General features: G+C 40.9%; 1 protein-coding gene across 2 annotated transcripts; it reads right to left on the bottom strand.

Annotated features, from left to right (window-relative positions):
• Nucleotides 1-13: 13 nt before the first annotated feature.
• On the bottom strand, nt 14-17,757 carry fam135a (family with sequence similarity 135 member A). 2 transcript variants are annotated; one of them, XM_074675554.1, is made up of 21 exons: nt 17,455-17,757; nt 13,719-13,848; nt 11,886-11,965; nt 10,965-11,104; nt 9,593-9,663; nt 9,308-9,481; nt 9,030-9,156; nt 7,801-7,954; nt 7,205-7,282; nt 6,806-6,855; nt 5,408-5,566; nt 5,240-5,313; nt 4,918-5,072; nt 2,897-4,829; nt 2,647-2,807; nt 2,423-2,514; nt 2,236-2,333; nt 1,878-2,029; nt 1,654-1,764; nt 1,446-1,559; nt 14-1,122 (listed from the first exon to the last, which is right to left on the bottom strand). In XM_074675554.1, exons 2-21 carry the CDS (start codon nt 13,793-13,795, stop codon nt 917-919), a joined length of 4,206 nt encoding a protein of 1,401 aa, XP_074531655.1. In that variant the 5' UTR covers nt 13,796-13,848; nt 17,455-17,757; the 3' UTR covers nt 14-916. The 2 variants fall into 2 exon arrangements, with proteins under 2 accessions (XP_074531655.1, XP_074531656.1); XM_074675555.1 differs by lacking the exon at nt 7,205-7,282.
• Between the last annotated feature and the right edge of the window lie 23 nt (nt 17,758-17,780).

Here is a 17,780-nt window from a genome sequence, read left to right as displayed (position 1 = left end):
ATAATATGCATATTTAATGGTAGAGTATGATGATATACCGTATAAACATTTTTCCAAGAAACATTTTTTGATTCCAAGCAATACTTTCCAGTTCAAACACTTAAATAATCACCAAAGATACCAACCAAATACTTTCAAGGAAACAAGTTCATGTAACCAACATGTGCTTTTGCTGAATCATGGTCATAGCTTAAAACCCCGGTAACAAAATGTAGTAATGTTGTACGGAAAGCGTTGTTCTCCCAACACCAGGCTGGGCAAATGCTGTGCAGAATGCTGCAATGGTAAGGAACAGCACAAAAGTCCAAAGCCAAGGCTGCAAAGTCTGAGCAACAATCCTATTTCAAATGCAATCTTTGCCTTTAAAAATGATGGAAACTCGTTGATAAAAAAGTAAGTTGTACAAATGATTTTTTTTTCAGTACAAAACCTTGTAAAATGTAGTTGTGGTGCAAATCAATGCAGTGTCTCTTCAAACTGGTGGGATGGTGTAGACTGTATGTGCAGACTTGACCTATGCCAGCTCATCAAAAACAACCAGTTCATTTTTGTAGCAGCTACATTTCCAGTTAAGCATCTAAAAGGAAATTTATTACTTGGAGGAAAATAATTAAAGTGAAAACATAACACATAAATAACACTGAAAACAGAGCATATGGTGAGGGAAATCATTCCCAAAACAAAGGTTTTAAAAATGGCAGTAGAAAAATAAAATGGCGAACTCCAAATCCACCACAATTCCAACATGAATTGAACGATACTATGATTTTGTTCGTAGGATTTTTTAAAAGAGAGTAACTGTGGTTTATAAAACAAGAGATCATTCAAATACTTTAAACAGAATAAGGTTTAGATGCAGTGAGGTATTGGCTCCACATGTCGCTCCTCTAACTGTGTGTTTGATTCTCTTCTCATTCTACTGAAAGAACTTGAGGCCTGCGACGAGAAAGAACTTCTCCAGGAAGATCTCAGAATCAAGGACGGCGATGTGGGCTGCCCGGCCGATCAGGGAGTTGGCTGTGTTGGGCAGAGCATGAATGACATCATATCGCACTAGATTACAGTCTTTGTTCTGGAGTACTGGCAGCAGCAGGTTCTCAATCATTTCAGCATACACAGGACCTGGAGAAGAGAGGAGAGAGATCAGGGTGAGGATTGGTCTTTCTGCCAATCTACAGTTAATAAGCTTAATTTTATGATGGCAAAGAAATTAAGTGACTCTTTAGTTATCTAAATTTCAGGATAACGAGGAAAGACTGAATTTATAATGGGTAGCATGCAGCCAGATGGTAAGCTGTCCTCTTCATTATGTCAGAGCTCACGTGACTGAGCTTGTTCTGCTTGTACGCACCTCTTCCTTTACAAACTCGAGCATCCGTTTTTCTTTTCTCTGACCATGGAAATCTTATATCCTGCAAAGGCAGGAGACTACTTTGTCTACTCACCAGTTTGTTTGTCTTTTAATGCAGTTTTGCACATTTCTATTCTAGCAGAATGGTAGGGGACATAGCGATCCTGCAGGGACCCCACCAGCACCACGTTCTTGAAAAACTGGAGACCTTCAAAGACAAACCAATAAAAAAGTTGTTTTTACAATTCTATATTCTACACATGCAGCCTTATTTCTTTCGGAGTGAAAAATACAAAACTTACCAGATTTCTTGCTGAGTTTGTAGAGGAAAGTTTGGCGAGGATCAGAATGATCACGGCACGTAAGCTGCAGGAGAGACCCTGACTTTTTCCACTTTTGCATGAACCAAAGGCCTGAGAGGAAATGAGCATAAATTATTCAACAGGCTTTGCTACGATGACAGAGCACAAGAGAGCAAGAAGCGTAACTTACAACAAGTGGACTTAAGATAGCAGAGGGAGCTCACCTGTGTTGACCAGAGCAGAGCTGTTGTACAATGTGCCCAGGTGAGGTCCAGAAAGAGAGAGGAAGGTGTGAAGTCTGCTCAGGTAACATTTGAACCTTGGCCGAGTTAGCACTGATCGAACAATGAGGTTCCCTAAGGAGTGGCCCACGAAGCTGCAAGACACGAATACTTAAGAGTTTCCATATGCATCTCTGCCATCATCTAGGTGCAGGTTTGGGTCAAAATAAAAGAATGTTTGCATTGTGATTGACTGATTTGGCTGTATATGTAGGAAAAAGGAACTGGCTGTGAAACCAAGTCGTATAATTGCAGTTAAAAATGTCCCAAGTAAGCTATGAGTCAGTACAAATCATTTTACCTTATCTTTGAGACTGTGAGATTGTATATCTGAATATATTGGACAATCTCATCCAGCAACCGGTCCGTCATTGACTCAAAGTCAGCAAAAGTGTCATTCTGTGGAAGGAAATGAAGAGATCAGCTATTACTTGAAGATTCAGGAGATAACTTGATGAGTTTTAGCAGCAGGATCTGCAAACAGTCACCTGGTTCCTCTCAGACATGAGGAAATCTATTCGAGCACCAGGCAAACCAAGCTCCAGGTATGTCTTCACCAGTCTCAGGTCTGCACTGTTACCTGCAGGAATTCATTAATTCGTGTTCAGTTTATTTGCCTACAAAAGTGTTTTGCAATGAAAAAAATATGGTACTCATTTTCAGAGTATTCTTTTGAGCACATAACATGTTTTTTTTTACTCTGGTATCTTACCGTCAAGGCCATGGACACAGACGATGAGATGAATGCCTTCCTCACAGTTTTCATCTTCCTCCAAACTGAAGTATGGCACAGTAGACGCCAGCTCAGGTACCTCACTGTACAAGAAGCCAGGCAACCTCAGCTGTTTCATTTCCTCCTTGGCCTTAATAAACCTGCATAATGGAGGTTAAATAGATTAAATGAATCCAAAACGTGCAAGTCAGGAGGAATAACGGCATCAACATTAAGTGGGATGACTCACGCTTTCATTTGAGGTGTGGGTGCACACTCATACCACCGCAGGTTGGAGGAAAAGGACGTGGAGGCACAGAGAGGCCTTCCCAAACTACACCCAACACCACTAGAGGCTTGACTGGAACAGATGGGAGCTTTTGATGGATCTTTAGCTCCGTGGGGGTAACCGATGCTGAGATGTTCAAATAGAAGACTTGTCTCTTGAGCAGATGGATCCTCAACCCCACTACAATCCTCGTCAGCGACACCGTTCACAAAAGCGTAGCCATCGCCTTCCTCGTAGTAACCGTTCTCAATCATCTCATGCTCGGTCTCCTCCTCGTCCTCCTCAGCCTGTCCTGGTGCTGTCTGTATTCCCAGAGTGATAGCTGACGTTTCCACAGGGCTGATCTCTGACACATCAGTGCTTGAGCACGAGCCAAAGTAGTTCTCCACCATCCCACGTTTCACCAGGTCAGTGCTACTAGTTCCAGAGTTACTAGAGGGGCAAGCGGTGTTAGCTTCACTACGAGATTCTTTACTGGCCCCAGAAGCAGCTGCCCCTTCCTGCCCATGCTCAGAAAAGCCAATCAATTTAGAGTCCGTTTCCAGGTCAAAGACAGGTTTTGTAAGTTTGGAATCACCTGAAGTAGAGTCAGGATTGCAGGTCACTTCAATGGTTGGTCTGCTTGTGATGTCCTCGGAGAAGACTAGACTCTGCTCCTGCACTAAGACACTGGACTTCCTGCCTCGAACCTCAGCTCCACTGGAGCCCCTAGAGGATCCTTCACCCTCTTCATCAGAAGGCAAGGAGTTTATGGACGTGAGAGAGGACTGCACGCCACTGACAACACTGGTGTTTTCTGGGTAAAGCATTTCTGCCGCTCCACCCGGTTTCTGCACTAAGCTCTGCTGAACAGACCGTGTAGCAGGGCTCAGCAGAGGCCTCTCTGTGGGCTGTGAGGCAGCAGCAGATTCAATATTACTTGGTCCGACACAAGTTGGCAGTCCTGCAACAAAGTGAGTGGCAAAAGAGCTGGACTCACTATCAATTCCTGAATCTGAAAGGCGAGACGAGGCACTGGGGACTGCTCCATCCGGCAGCCTGATACAATCACTTTTTACCTTTACTGAGACCAGGTAGGACGGGCTCTGCTGTGCAGTCTCTTTACCCGGCCTTTCAAAGACAGAGTCCGACTGTTTTGACTCAGACAGGTCTGACTGGGTTATCTCGGGAACATTACGACTCACAGCTCCATCAGTCCGACATGGCAGTAGAACTGTTACTTTATCTCCTTGGTACGGGTCCTTGGTACTTGGCTTCACCTCGATTTGCTTCAGCCCAGAGGACCACTGTGGCAGCTTCCGGCTGCTGTTGTCAACTTGTTCGTCTTTGTGAAGTGGTTGGTTGCTTGCAGCATTAGCCCCAGTACCCGCCTGAGGATTGTTCTGAGAGTCACACTTTGATTGGTTCTTGAAAATACCTTTTTGAGAAGCAGCAATTACACTGTCATCTGTAACAGAGTCAACAGTACTGTGTCCAGGACGTGATGTGGCACCAAAGTCAAAAATAGAGCTGGCATTAGTCCTTAAATCACCCTGTAAAGTATCTTGTTCTTCTTGGTTTAGAGGAGCTCCCCCTTCCTTGTACTTCGTGCTGCTGTCACTAAAGGGAGCTTTGAGGTTCTTGTAACCCACCAGAACCACAGAGTCTTTTGAGCCTTGTCTAATCAGCTTCTTTGAGTTCTCAGTCTTTGAGTTTTTCTTCAGTTTGACAGATTTTCCTTTGGACTTTGGAGGTGGATCGTAGCTGTCTGGCCAGGTGTTATCCACAGAGGCTGACCGAGACTCAGGTAAGGGGCTGGCTGCTGCACTGCACTCCTTGGAGTTGGGCTTGTCTGATTTGCTGGACACTGAGCCAGTCCTTGTATTCTGCACACCTAGCCAGGGTCCATCCCGATCTGAAAAAAAGGGAGAAAAGAGGCTAAAAAAGACTCAATCTGTTTTCAGAATACCAACTGAGTTCCCAAGTTTGGTTGCAATTCTGACCTTCAGTGATGGAATCCAGATATCTGTCCTCAAAAATGATTGGTAGAGAGCTAACGTCACCATCAAGGTCTGCACATTCCGCTGGAAGAGGAGGCAAAGACAGGAAGTAGCTGGAGCTTTTGATAGCATTAGTCATCTGCTGGTGACTGTGAGCACTGTGAGGAGGAGGAGGAGAGGGAAGAGGGGGCAGCAGTGAGAGAAATTTAGAGCCAGGTTTTCCATACCTGGAGTGTAGTATTTCAGACAAGCTGGTACAGGCACAAGACTCGATAACAGCAACAGTGTATTTCACAATCAAGATGAACATGCTGGTGCAACTTACTGTAGTTCCTGATAGGCTAGTGCGGATTGTCTGGGATGTTCAAGACAAAAGAAAGCCTCAGCAAACCGCCTCACCTGCAACAACACCACATTGATGAGTAAACAGTCAAGATTCCTTAAATAGTTTTTCAAAACACTGAATGCAGATCATTTAAAAGCCAGCTCTCACCCTTAGTGTATGGTGCTCCATTGCTAGTACGGCAGCAACATGCTCCTGTAGGGACACCACCTCAAGGAACTGTCCCCAGAGAGCCATGAGCAAAGAGCAGAGCTGAGCCAGGTTCATGTTAACCAGTTCTGCCAGTTCATCAGGGGACTCAGCCTTTTGCTAAAGACAAAAATATAAAGACACAGAGCATCCAGCAGAGGGCTCAAGTGAGCTTTCTTCATATTAACAGCATTATCTGCAGAATGAAGTTCTACACAAGACGACTGTTTCAGCTCACATGACGCACTTCAGTTTGCAGCATAGCATTCAAAGTTGACTTCTGATGAAGCTCAAAAATGTTCCATTCATAAAAACTTTCCCACTTGCTTGAATTCTGTAGCAGGTTTCCAAATTAAATCTTTTTTCCTCAAGTCTTTTTGACCCTTTGTTGATATGCAGAATGTTGAACTAAATTAAGCAACAAAGGGCAATAAACTGGAACATGAAAGAGACACTTGACCATCCTGACAATCATCCACCAAATTCTCTCTTATTCTACAGCTCTGTAAAACACTCCTGATCCAAAGAGGGTCAACCTCTCAGAACTCAAGGACCAACCCACTGAAAGCTTATCCCACTGATACACTCATGAAATGCTTTCACTGACTCCACTAATGGTAAAACCACTTCTGAAGCTACACGGCCAGCTAATGATTTTTTTCTTATTGTACAAAAGCTTGGTTTTGCAAGTAGTGGTGCACAGCAAAAGCTTTCCCCATGGTACAGGGACTTAAGGTTGTTGCTCAGTATGTTTCCACTACAGGGAGCAAAACAAAGTCTCTAAAGTGACTTCCCTTCATGACCCAAGGGTCTCTGCTGTGGGGAGTTGAGAGTGAATATGGAGTTGGGACTTCTTTCTGGTCAAGTTCTTACAGCAGTTGTTTTCCAAACATTCACAGTTCCCCCAAACCCAGGGGAATCGCAGAAAACAAAGGGCTGGGGAAATATTCTAATCCCTTTAGAAGTACCTCCTGGGACTAAAACTCCAGGGTACTTGTGTTTGTAATGAGGCTGGTACTGCTTGGTTCACGTTCTCTGCAAAACCTATTCTGCAAGAAAAAAACAACCACTTGTATCAGAGATTACTCATGTATTCTTACACGCCCCAGCAAAGCTTACAACATTCAACATTACAGCATACTTCCAATAAATCATGCCCATGCCCTCTGGTGATACAAACACATACCAGGATGAAAGATTTACTCTAACCAGAGAGCTTCCAAGTGGCCTTCTGACATATAAACCTCTGTTGCACAATCAATTAAGCAGCATTTTGATGATCTGATGGAATTTTGCTCCTTTTGCCTATTAAAGGACAATTATTATACACAGAAGAAGGCAACATTCAACAGGTCCTACCTTGATTTGATCACACAAATCAGCGAGACGAGCCTCCAAGTCAAGTTGCTCTGAAGAGGCAGAGGAACATTATAACAGATCACTTTCAAGATTTATCTATTTATCTAATCAAACAGAAGGCAGAATTAGGAAGTGGTGCTAAGGCAACGCTGGTGTTAGAAAGTACTTTTTCTAAGATATGACCAAAGACGGCAGTCGTCTTTGACTGAGGCCTGGTTTTAAAGATGAGACAGACTGAGTGTACAGACAATCAGGGTGAAAAAAAGAGAAAAGACAGCCCTGTCTCTGCAAAATGGGACAAAGAGAGGACATGGTGTTTCTAGGAGAATGAAGCTGGAGTGAAGAGAAAAAGGGAGAGAAGGCAGGTATGTTTGAGGTACTGTAAGGGTCAGGACATACCTATGTAGACGTGCCTTTGACTTCTGGGATAGGGTCTTCTGAGTACTCGCTCATAAAGGACTTGCATGCTGGGCTTGGCTAGTAAGATTGCACATATAGGCATGTTTAACCTCTTAATTATTCTTAAGTTAAAATCTTCCATTTGGAGAAGGTTTAGTCAGTAATAGTCAGATATGTTTAGGGGGTAGTAAATATTGGCCTTAAACTTCTGGTTAACAGATTTTTTTCATTGTGTGATTTAGTAATCATAATGAACTAAGATCATAAACTACAGTAAGATTATTCAAGTCAGGTCTCTGGCTGCATGGTCTGCTTAAAGGGAAAAATAGGTTAATGTGCAGGGATCAGGGGTGATGTCATGGGAACAAAACAAACTTGCACAAACACCAACACTGAAAAGACAAAGCAATGAAAATCCATCCAAAGAAAAAGGTAAAAGACAAACGACAGATCTTTGTATCCACTTGAGAAGATTGTGTTCTTCTCAGTGCTGGTCAGTCTAACAAACTTTATGCAGAAATATATGTTGTTGTCTGGAGGTTACAATTAAAATACAGAGTCCAGACTCAGACATGTGAAGCTTTGGGGCAGTTTACCTAGCTCCATACGATGGGAAGAGGGCAGGTTTTTGGTGATAGAGGTGAAGTAGTCAAACAGGCCCTTGTAGGCTTGCAGAAGATTAGAGCAAAGGCTGTGGTGTAGACTGAAGGCGTGCTGCAGACAGTGGTCAGATACCAGGAATGTCCTGCCCTGAAGATTAAAGAGACAGACAGAGGAGAGACAAGATCAGCTGCTCTTACTGACATATTTATCAGCCATAAAAGTAACATAAAAATTCTATTTGATATCTATTTTGCATAGTGATGTCTGTTAAAAAATCTGTTTCTTAGAGTGGTCAAACATAAATATGGCATCATCACAGGCTGATAATACATAGTAGGATGAAAGCTGGGGGCCGTATGAAAAGACCTGGACATGTCTAGCTTAAATATTTTATAACTTTTTCAGACAACTCATGAAACACAGGAACTTAAATCAGTAACACTTTATGGATGGTAAGGCTGCTACAGGTTCATTTATTGGTCCCCAAACCATTTTGGTATAGCATGTACAGCCCATTAATCTGGTATTTCAGTGCCTATAATAGCCTTATAAATCACTAAAAGTTCCTCCGTCAGTTATTTTCAGGCAATTATTTTATGTGCTTGGTGAATACAGCAACGTTTTACAGAAGCTTCTTCAGAGATCCCTGCTGTGAAATAAATAGTAGTCGATAGCTTGTTATTCTCATGCTGCCTGTTGCTGATGCATCAAGGAGTTATGAGGGGCGCTGACTCCGTTCTGCCTGAATGGCTCTGCTACATTCAAACAACTCATCCAGCAAAGCTTTCAGTGGCCACCTTCCTCTGTCAGGAGAGGCCAATTACTCCTGGCCAAATGTGACAGTGGTCTGATAGTCTCCTCTTCTTCTTTTGCTCTATCTGTCAACAGTGTGACACACAGTCCTGGGCTTCAAGTGCAGTGAACGGAACGCCATTCTACCTGAGGTACAGAACGGCTGAATCTGAGGCGACAGCCGAGTCCATTTCAAAAGTACAACCTGTATTACTTACAGCCAACCTTTCTTTCACAATTTGATAATGGCCTTCTCCTTTTAGCTCACAAAAGAAATACAGAAAAAAATCCAAAACAAAACCTGTTATAGTGAGGTGTCTGTCAGATATTTTTCCTGTGCTCCATGTGATTCCTGTTCTGTGATTATCCTGACGTAATACATAAACTTTTGCAGATTATCCATGCCTAACCATAAAGACAGTTTACTTACATCTGGTGATACTTGCTTGACGTAACTGCTGCCAAACACCACATTCTCTAAAGGTGGGATGACCGAGTCTTTGCTCTGTGCAGGAGCATTGCGGTTAAGCCAAGTGGTTTTCACCGGTCGAGGCAAACTGGAGAGAAACATGGACATTAAATAAAAAAAACTGAGTAACTAACAAAATAATTTAATGTGACACTTCCAACATTAACTTCCCGACTTCTTATTTCTTGTTTTGCAGAATCTGACAGCTATGTTTTCACAGTTTATGGCAGCCATCTGACCTGATGAGGGGCTGATGAAGTGCCACTAGGGAGGCATGAATGGCTACGGAGATGACAGACAGGTGGAAATAGTCAAACATGACGTTGACGTGTTGGTGGATGCCTCGCTGAAGGCTAAAGTGCAAACGGAGTGTGCGGCCGCTGATGTTCTGTAGAGAGCTTGGATCATCTGGCCTGTGGAGGTTCAATTTATTCAGTTTAGTGCCTCGTTTTTAAAAGACATGTGAACAGCACATTCACAAACATTCAAACAAGTACATTCAGTTAAAATGTTTCAACACCTACGTGTAATCACCATCTGTGAAATATAAATCCAAGAGGAGCTGGAAGTCCATGTCGTTGAGGGACTCCTCCACCTGATGAGGATGAAAAACAGAGGTGACAGTTAATTTCAGAGCTGTCAGTAAAAGCAAGTGATGTTTCAACTAAAAATGAATTAGGAAATTCTTTTTTCATGAGTATCAGCTCAGAGAAATGGAATATCTTTTATAAGCCTTTGGTTGTTGTAATCCATAACTACCAGAACACATTAGCTGTTAAAGCCCCTTTGACTGACCTGCAAGAATAGTTTAACCATAGCATTCCTACAGCAGGACATCTTAATTAAAAGGAGAAAACACAAATAAGATTAATTACTTTTTAAAGATTGTTTCTGGGCTTTTTCATGCCTCTATTGAGCTGAGAGGACAATGGGTAACTAGGCAAAAAGAGTGCAAATGTAAGGTATTGAGCTGCAGATCTGACTTAAGTCCAGCACGCCACAACTATTATGTTCCATGTCGAACAAATCTGCTCTTCTCACTGCCACTCAAAGAAAGATGATACCATCACGTCATCTAAAATTGTATTTGATTCAAGATAACCACTGTGTGACACATAAAAATCTGGAGAATAAAGTGAATTGGAGCTAAATATGGCTATGTAAAAATGCTATTAATGGGGTTTACTTAAAATTTGCCTACTTCTTACTTAGGAAACACAAATTTCAGATCATATGGTAACACGTAAGTAAATGAAATTGTTGAACTTTGTTTTGGCAAACCTGGCATGTGATCACTGCTTAAAAATATTATTTATATCAAGGTGATGAACTTAATTATAAGCATAATTTATATCACACATTACTGTATAACTCTAACTGTTAAAGACAACAAAGTTTCTTGAGTTCATTCAAGTTCAACACTTCCAGCACAGGCTGGCCATTGATCTGTTATAGCACTAAAGTCAGATGTACAGTAAAGTCAAGGATGTGTCACTTGGTAAACAGTAAAGTCTCCTGAGTAGGTGTGGCGCCAACCACAAACTGGTGCACAACTTTAGACTGGAGCCAAGCCAAACTGTGCTCAAAACTTTAAACATTCTAGAAATTCATTTTCCTTAATTTTCTATTTTGTAGGAGCTTATTCTGCCATGATGTGAATCTATGAGAAAAATCAGATGCATGCATGAGCTGTATCAGGTAACTTTGATCATTGCATAGGGGTCTGGAGCCAGTTCCTGCTAGCAAACAGGTTGTAAAACCGGAACCCTCTTCTTTTCCAAGTGGTGCCACCTGGATTGGCAAATACACAAAACTGTACTCGGATTTCAGACTAGACAGAAGGTTAACACAAAAACTGTTTATAGAAAAAGTGCCACATCTCCTTCTCAGACTCACCTTCTTTTCATCAAGCAGCATCATAACTTTGAAGAGGAGGACATCGTTGACCACAACCTCCTCATTCTTGTACAGGATTTGGAAAGTTTTGCTACTGATAACATCATCTTGGACAGAGGCAGGAAATGCCAGATCAGAGCCTACCAAGAAAAAAAAAACTTGATGAATAACTGTGTAAATAAAACTGAGAGAATATTCACTACAGATAACCTTGTGACATGACCAGGAGCAGAACCAATTACACATTACTGAAAGTTAAAAATGGAGGGAAACCTGTGTTTTTCAGATGTAAACTTAAAATAGATTGCAGATCAGGTTCTAATCAAAGATTATATGACAAGATTTATCTTTTTGGGTCTGTACAAAAGATGAAAGTAAAGTGGTTTCCCTGTTAGTCTTTTAAGCAAGGCTGGCAAAGTCAGAAACTCTGAAAATTAAAAACAAAGCATGAGAATCCCCCAGTCTTAGAGACCCTGTTTGTTCAAGAAAAAGAAAATTGAGTGCTTTGTTTGAAAGAAACTCTGCAGGTCTCTGAGTCAGGGAGTGAGGCGTATGCATAAAACCTTGGAGAAAACTAAGAATGAGGAGTGGCACAAGAGATTAGTCAACTGCCTGCCAAAATAACAATAAGTAAACTAAATGTTCAGTTAGAATAACTCCTGTCCTTTAACAGTGCCAATTTTTTTAGTACAAAAACAAGAAAATACACAATGTATGAAGTTTTGGAACAAATTAACAGAATATTTTACTTGTCATCAAAATATTCTTTAATAACTTAAAATTAGCTAGTTTGCAGAAAGGGGACAGGAATCTTGTTACCAGAAGCCAGAGATGTGTATGGACAGAATATGGAGAGCATTAAAGATTAAACAAGGTCGGAAAACCTAATTATTTCAGTCAGTGCTTCAGAAACATGTTTACCTCCTGGGTGAAGCAGACTGGCCTCAACTTTGTGTGGGACCCGAGGTGGCACTTTTACACTGGCACGAATCTGGTAGAACCTGAAATGCGAACATATTTTATGAAAACAATCCCAACACAGAAACTAAGCAACATAAGGTTTGTCTAGAGCATCGTTAGAGACTTGTGTTAGGGAAACAAACCACACAGGTCAGCTACAAGTGCCTCTGCTTGTAAAACGACACTACACCTTTCATTAATGAATAATGAGCACTTTCTCTTGTTGTCAATTGTGTGGTAAACCTGAGCTCTTAAAGCAGGAGTTTTATCTCAGCAAAGGGCAAAATCACCACACTGCTGCCATTAAAAAAGAGATGCTAAAGACCTCAACATGTAGAGCTCTGTAGTTTAAATTCTCAGTTATATTTCCTCTTAAATTTTAGATATAATTCATAGGGAACATTTCCCTTATTTACAGTGTGACAGGGAAGTATGGTCACAACATGTGACAGAGTCTCAATCAATAACACCTAGTGCAGAAAAGGAAAAATTCTTCTCGTAAAAGGCATATCTGGACTGAAGCCTGGTTGCTGTTCAGAAGCAAAAAAGTAAATAATCTGCAGCAGCGAGGTGGTTTATTTACTGCAATGAGCTCTATCTGTGTAATCTGACACAGTGTTTGAAGCACTGTTTATAAGGCACCAGCTCTATGTGTCATGGTTTAGCAATGACATGTTCTTATTACAAAACAGTGTTAGCACACTCATGCTTTTTGACTGTCACAAAGCAAAGCAGAAGCAGCACCATGACAGTCTGGAGGCTTCACATACCAAGTCTCACAATGACCACAAACCACTCAGCTTTCAGCTCTGCTGATGACTGTCTGTGCAGTCGGCTAAGCCATGTTTCAACCAGACAGTGGTTACTTTACAACCTTGCTCGGCTACCGTCCATTATGTTTGAGTCTTCAGCTGACAGCAGCTCAGCAGGAGGATGCCAGGGTTTTGTTTATATGTACCGTCTTTTAGGTTAAAATTGATTTTTTTTTTACCATGAAATTGACAGATTAGCATGCCATTTAAAATCAGACCATAGTGTGGTGCTCACTTTTCTGTACCTTAAAAAGACTGGCAGCTGTCCAAGATTTGTAAGGAACATAAAGACAAGCTTGGCAAAAAACACTCAATCTCAATCAAAGACCAACATAATCATAAAATGTTTTTTTTTTGTTTTGTTTTAATTTTTCAATAAATGACACTAAATATACCAGGAAAAGGAAATGTTTTTTGTAAGAATGAATGAGTTGCCAAATGCTGAAGACTAAAGTCACATAGACCAGGGGTTGAGCAAGTGTGAAGTATACTGATGTAGCTTTGTAGTATCAACATCTGTATTTAATCAATAACTGACTGGTTGTTTTCTTCATCCCCTTTTCTTTTCTTAGACAGCACAATTTGTGTTGGTTTTTCTCTCTGTCTTTGGCTAACTCATCTCTTTGTCTTCTCTCGCTGTACTGATTTCTCTTTCTATCTTACTTTTACCTGTCCCTTGTCTCTTAACACGTGTCTGCATGCAGAGCAACAATGTTAGGCACCAGGGATGCAGACTTCATTGGCAGAGTCGTGTCACATGGGATGGCAATTGAGAAGAGAAGCCACTCAAAATCAAAATGCCACATTTGGCATTTCTAAATCTGCTTAACTGCTGTTGCAAACACAAGAAAAGCTGCACTGGTTAGAATGCAAGCTGCCCATCAAATACAAAATCCCTTTATTATTTATTTAGTAAATGCCAGGGTCTGTATGGGACGGCGTCAGAGTCCAGTTGGTGACCTATGATGTAAACAACACTCACCCTCTTTGAAACAGGTCCACATTGTAGAACTTGTGGAGCTCCACAGAGAACTCCACTGTGGCCTGGACTTCAGTCATCTTGAGATCTAGAGGCAGAGGTGCCTTACATCATCTGGAATACACCTGTTGGCCTAAAAAGTGAAAGGAAATATAAATTGGACGTTTTCAGTTAAAGGGGACATGTCGTGCTTGTTTCTCCTTTTCACTATGCCAGACTAGGATGCCTGTAAAGCATTTCTGCCCTCAGTGCAAGTCATTTAGTTCCTTCATTGCCCCACAATAGCGTTCTCAATATCCTCATTTTAGGCCATTCTGAAGATCTCGTTGAAACGCTCCGTTTCGAGACTGACCTCCAGTAACCTCGCAACGTCACAGCCCTTTGTGCTCTGATTGGTCAGTTCTATCAGAGGGGCGGAGGGGGTAGAGCCAGGGGGCGGTTATTGCAGCATGGCAGTATTTACAAAATTGCCATACTGGATAGGGGACACCCGGTGAGTTTGCTGTTTGCCAAAACTTCACTATAAGGCATTGATAGCACTAATAAAATGGCAAAGTGTAGGATACGACCTTTTGTATTGGACCCCGAGTCAGACCCGGGCAGTTCTGCTGCTCAGGAGGAAGAAAATCCACCTCGACACAGATCATCTCAGGACGCTTCAATGTGGTGAGTGAAACCGGTACTGTAACATGTATAGTTTATACATTTATACTCGGCTCTTAGTGGGTGTATCCCTAGGTGGCGGTTGTGTGACTAACTGACATCACAGAGGAGGAGCTGCTTTATCAGTTTACTCCAATAAAAAGAGAGGATCCTTGTGTCGTCATGAAGGTCGAAATCTCGAAGCCAAATGTCAATGACCTATTTTCAGAGGCATCAAATCTCGTTCTAGGATATCAGAAAAATTGCAATATCTCATTTTTTGAAAATTCAGGGGGTGAAAGGTCTTGTTTTCAACTTAATTATTTTATATGTAAGTATTAAATCAGGGATCAGCATGATATGTCCCCTTTAAGAAATCTACTTGGAAGAATGGGATACAGAAAACAAACAAAAGTTAGTGACTCTTTCTTTCTTTCTTTCTGCTGGAGAAAATCTTTACCAGAACTCATGGGATATAAGCAAGTCTACAAATTAAAACTTGAGAAGATGTGTCGCATAAACAGAAGAGGCCATCAACAGTAATCAAAGAATCACAAGAGCAGGTTGAACATCTAGCAAGAGGCAGCTTTTAACGGAAAGTAATACCAGGGTATATTCTTTCATTTGTCAAAGGAGGCAACCCATCCTCTCAGCATATTGTTTCTAACAGCCTTTATAATAATGGAGGCAGGGTGTCAGAGTGAAAGAAAATACTATGAATAACCCCCTAAAATTAGACCTGATACATAATATCAGCCATTAGTAGTGTTAGAAATAAACACAGACATCAGCGTCTCTTAACACAAACATTTTTAGCTCCAGATTGACTCCAACGTTATTTAAGAATAGACCATGTATTTGTTCCCTCCTGTAGTCAGGGCAGAGTAAAACTGGCAAAAACAAGGGTGCAGACGCTCTGTGAATAAGTCATGTATGAAATGAGTAAATAATTCAATAGAGGGTTACATGTCATTGTGTCCATGCCAGTGAAAACATATGAGGCACAACTGAATTTGACCCAGTTGACATGGATGACTGAATCAGAGCCAGTCGCACCAGGTGATATTCATATCTAGATACGCCTTCCTACTTGGAAGAAATTATATTTTTAAAAGTAGTACACTGAAAAAAAAAAATACCATGGACACAAGACAATACCTAAATATGCCCCTTTCCTGGGGTAAGAATTTTTCAAAGCCCAAAGCTAAAGTCATATCAACTAACTGGCTCTATTTGAAAAATGAAACTTGTGTGTTAATTCCTCATTTTTACCTCAAAATAACCTATTTATAATTGTGTAAAAATGAACACAAACCCTGCAACTCTGCTCTTTGAATCAAGTGATCAAGAACAACACTGAGCAAGCTGAATGATTACGTCGAAATCATTAAAGCAGCTTTTGCTGAGCCTACTGTGTAATTGCACAGCAGGGTCTACAAAAATGGGACGAGAATGAGGAAATAAAAAGTTGTTGAGTTTTCTCAGTGCAGTAGTAGGTAACGCTGTTTCCAATGCGGTTCAGTGCATTGTTTAAGGAACAACCCCAAAGACAAACCCTAATGTGCAAATGATCACTTAAGGTCAACACAGTGGATCAAGGAAAGATCAGATGTTGAATTAAGTTGCAGTGGAAGCAACTGGTTTATCAGGTTGATATCTGAGCCATGGGCAGACATTTGATATTGTTAATATAAATGGTAAAGTAAGACATTGACCGGAACACTTCATTGTTGATGCTGTTTACCCAACTGTTACATTGGCTGTTTATCAGCTGAAACATCTGCACATAACTTTGAAATAAATATAACACTGAAACTGAGAAGAGACCGCATAAAATCAAATGCCACGTTTGGCTAACCAAGCTCAAGCAAGTCTCAAATAAAGTAGACATTTGGGAACTATCTGAATTCACATGAAATCAATGATGCAAGTAAGATTATTAGGGATACACCACCCACACAGTCTAAACAATGTTGGTTAATAACTTGAAAACAAGAAATATAAACATCATTGAATTTACTTTTTGCTGTATTCAATAAATATCTGTTGAGTCACATCATTTAACTGGCAGGCAGCTAGTTAGACATATGTTCCAGCCTATCTCAAGGTTTTATAGCCATATCTGTGTTAGCAATTATTTATTTTCAAGTAGGAAACATTGAAGATGACGATTCATAAGTGTGTACCATTCAATTTTGGCTCCGTAATTAATAGAGCAATGAAAGCCTGTATTGCTATTTTATACTGCAGAGTTATTTGACCAACCAGCCTAATTTAGGCAAGAAAATGAATGATGAAAAAAAATATAAAAAAACAAAAACAAAGCTAAAAATTACATTTAAAAAACCGCACTGACAAAATTGATGAAAATTCCCTAATATTTTAAATAAGTGCAGCACTTATTATTTTTTCTCTTTGTATTGAAAACACTATCTAACGTTGACCTTTGCCTCAGTAAATCATACTTTATCTGTCTGCGGCTTTCAGTTAAACTTAGCCAAGGTTGAGAAATTAATTTAATGAGCCAGATAAATAACGCAAAATTAATAATTAATAAAATCAAATAATACGAAACTGTAAAGAACTGCAAATACAGCAAAAAGTCACATTAACTTGATCAAAGAGTGAATTGATGGCGCGGTAATGTATCCGGCACTTGATAAAATTCAAGTCAACAAGTGAAATTACAGCATCACATAGGTGTTATTAATAATAATTTTACTGGGCCTTCACAGACGTTTTTCATCTATTAAAAATATTAACCTTTATGGTAACAACCAGCGCTCATAACAAACAGCCCAGTTTAGAAGCAGCTGTTAAACTTAGCTTTTGATGCTATATAGAGAGTGAGAGGGACAGAGGAGGTGAAGATGCAGAATCTCTGTAAAGGGTAATATTAGTGTTACAGGTGGGAAGCTACCAAAAACACAAATAAAAGGCCCAGAAAGGCTCAGAAACATTCAGACAAAGAGATAAAAGCCCCAAACCAGAAGTCTCAGATAGTGTTCGGTCTCCTTACGGGAACAGTTAGCGCAATGTTAGCCACCCACCGGGGCTAACATTAGCCACACAGCTAACTTTAATAACGGTTACTTACCATTGCGTTGGCAGGCTAACATCAGCTAGCTTTCACGTTAGCCCTAGATTCAGTCCTCTCGTCGAGTTGACAGAAAACACACAGTTGTGTTTAATATATTACTTCCCGGTTTGACTAGCGTTATAGGAGAAACGCCCATTTAAATGTAAGCGTTACACTGACTAGACTGGCCATGTAGCTCTGAGGACAGTGCTGTCTGTTAGCCATCGAGCTAACTGCTGTTCAATCTGGGGCTCTGACAGGAGCACTGCTTCGGCTCCTGTGATGTGTTGGTCGCGAACGTTTCGGCTCTTAGAGCCGGCTCTTTGAAATAAACGAAAGATCCG

The sequence above is a fragment of the Halichoeres trimaculatus genome, unplaced genomic scaffold (genome assembly GCF_033239565.1).
Source record: "Halichoeres trimaculatus isolate MK-OKI-2021-1 unplaced genomic scaffold, fHalTri1.1 fHalTri1_scaffold_8, whole genome shotgun sequence".
NCBI lineage: Eukaryota > Metazoa > Chordata > Actinopteri > Labriformes > Labridae > Halichoeres > Halichoeres trimaculatus.
This window is presented reverse-complemented; position numbering and strand designations above follow the sequence as displayed.

Bases quoted from the DNA above. Each gene is read 5' to 3' on its own strand.
- fam135a (XM_074675554.1), bottom strand. From the start codon at position 13,795: ATGACTGAAGTCCAGGCCACAGTGGAGTTCTCTGTGGAGCTCCACAAG. The intron at 7,955-9,029 runs GTAAGTAAACTG...TTTAATCTTCAG, and splicing joins TCAAGCAAGTATCACCAGAT to GGCAGGACATTCCTGGTATC. The intron at 6,856-7,204 runs GTATGTCCTGAC...CTGCCTCTTCAG, and splicing joins TCAAAGGCACGTCTACATAG to AGCAACTTGACTTGGAGGCT.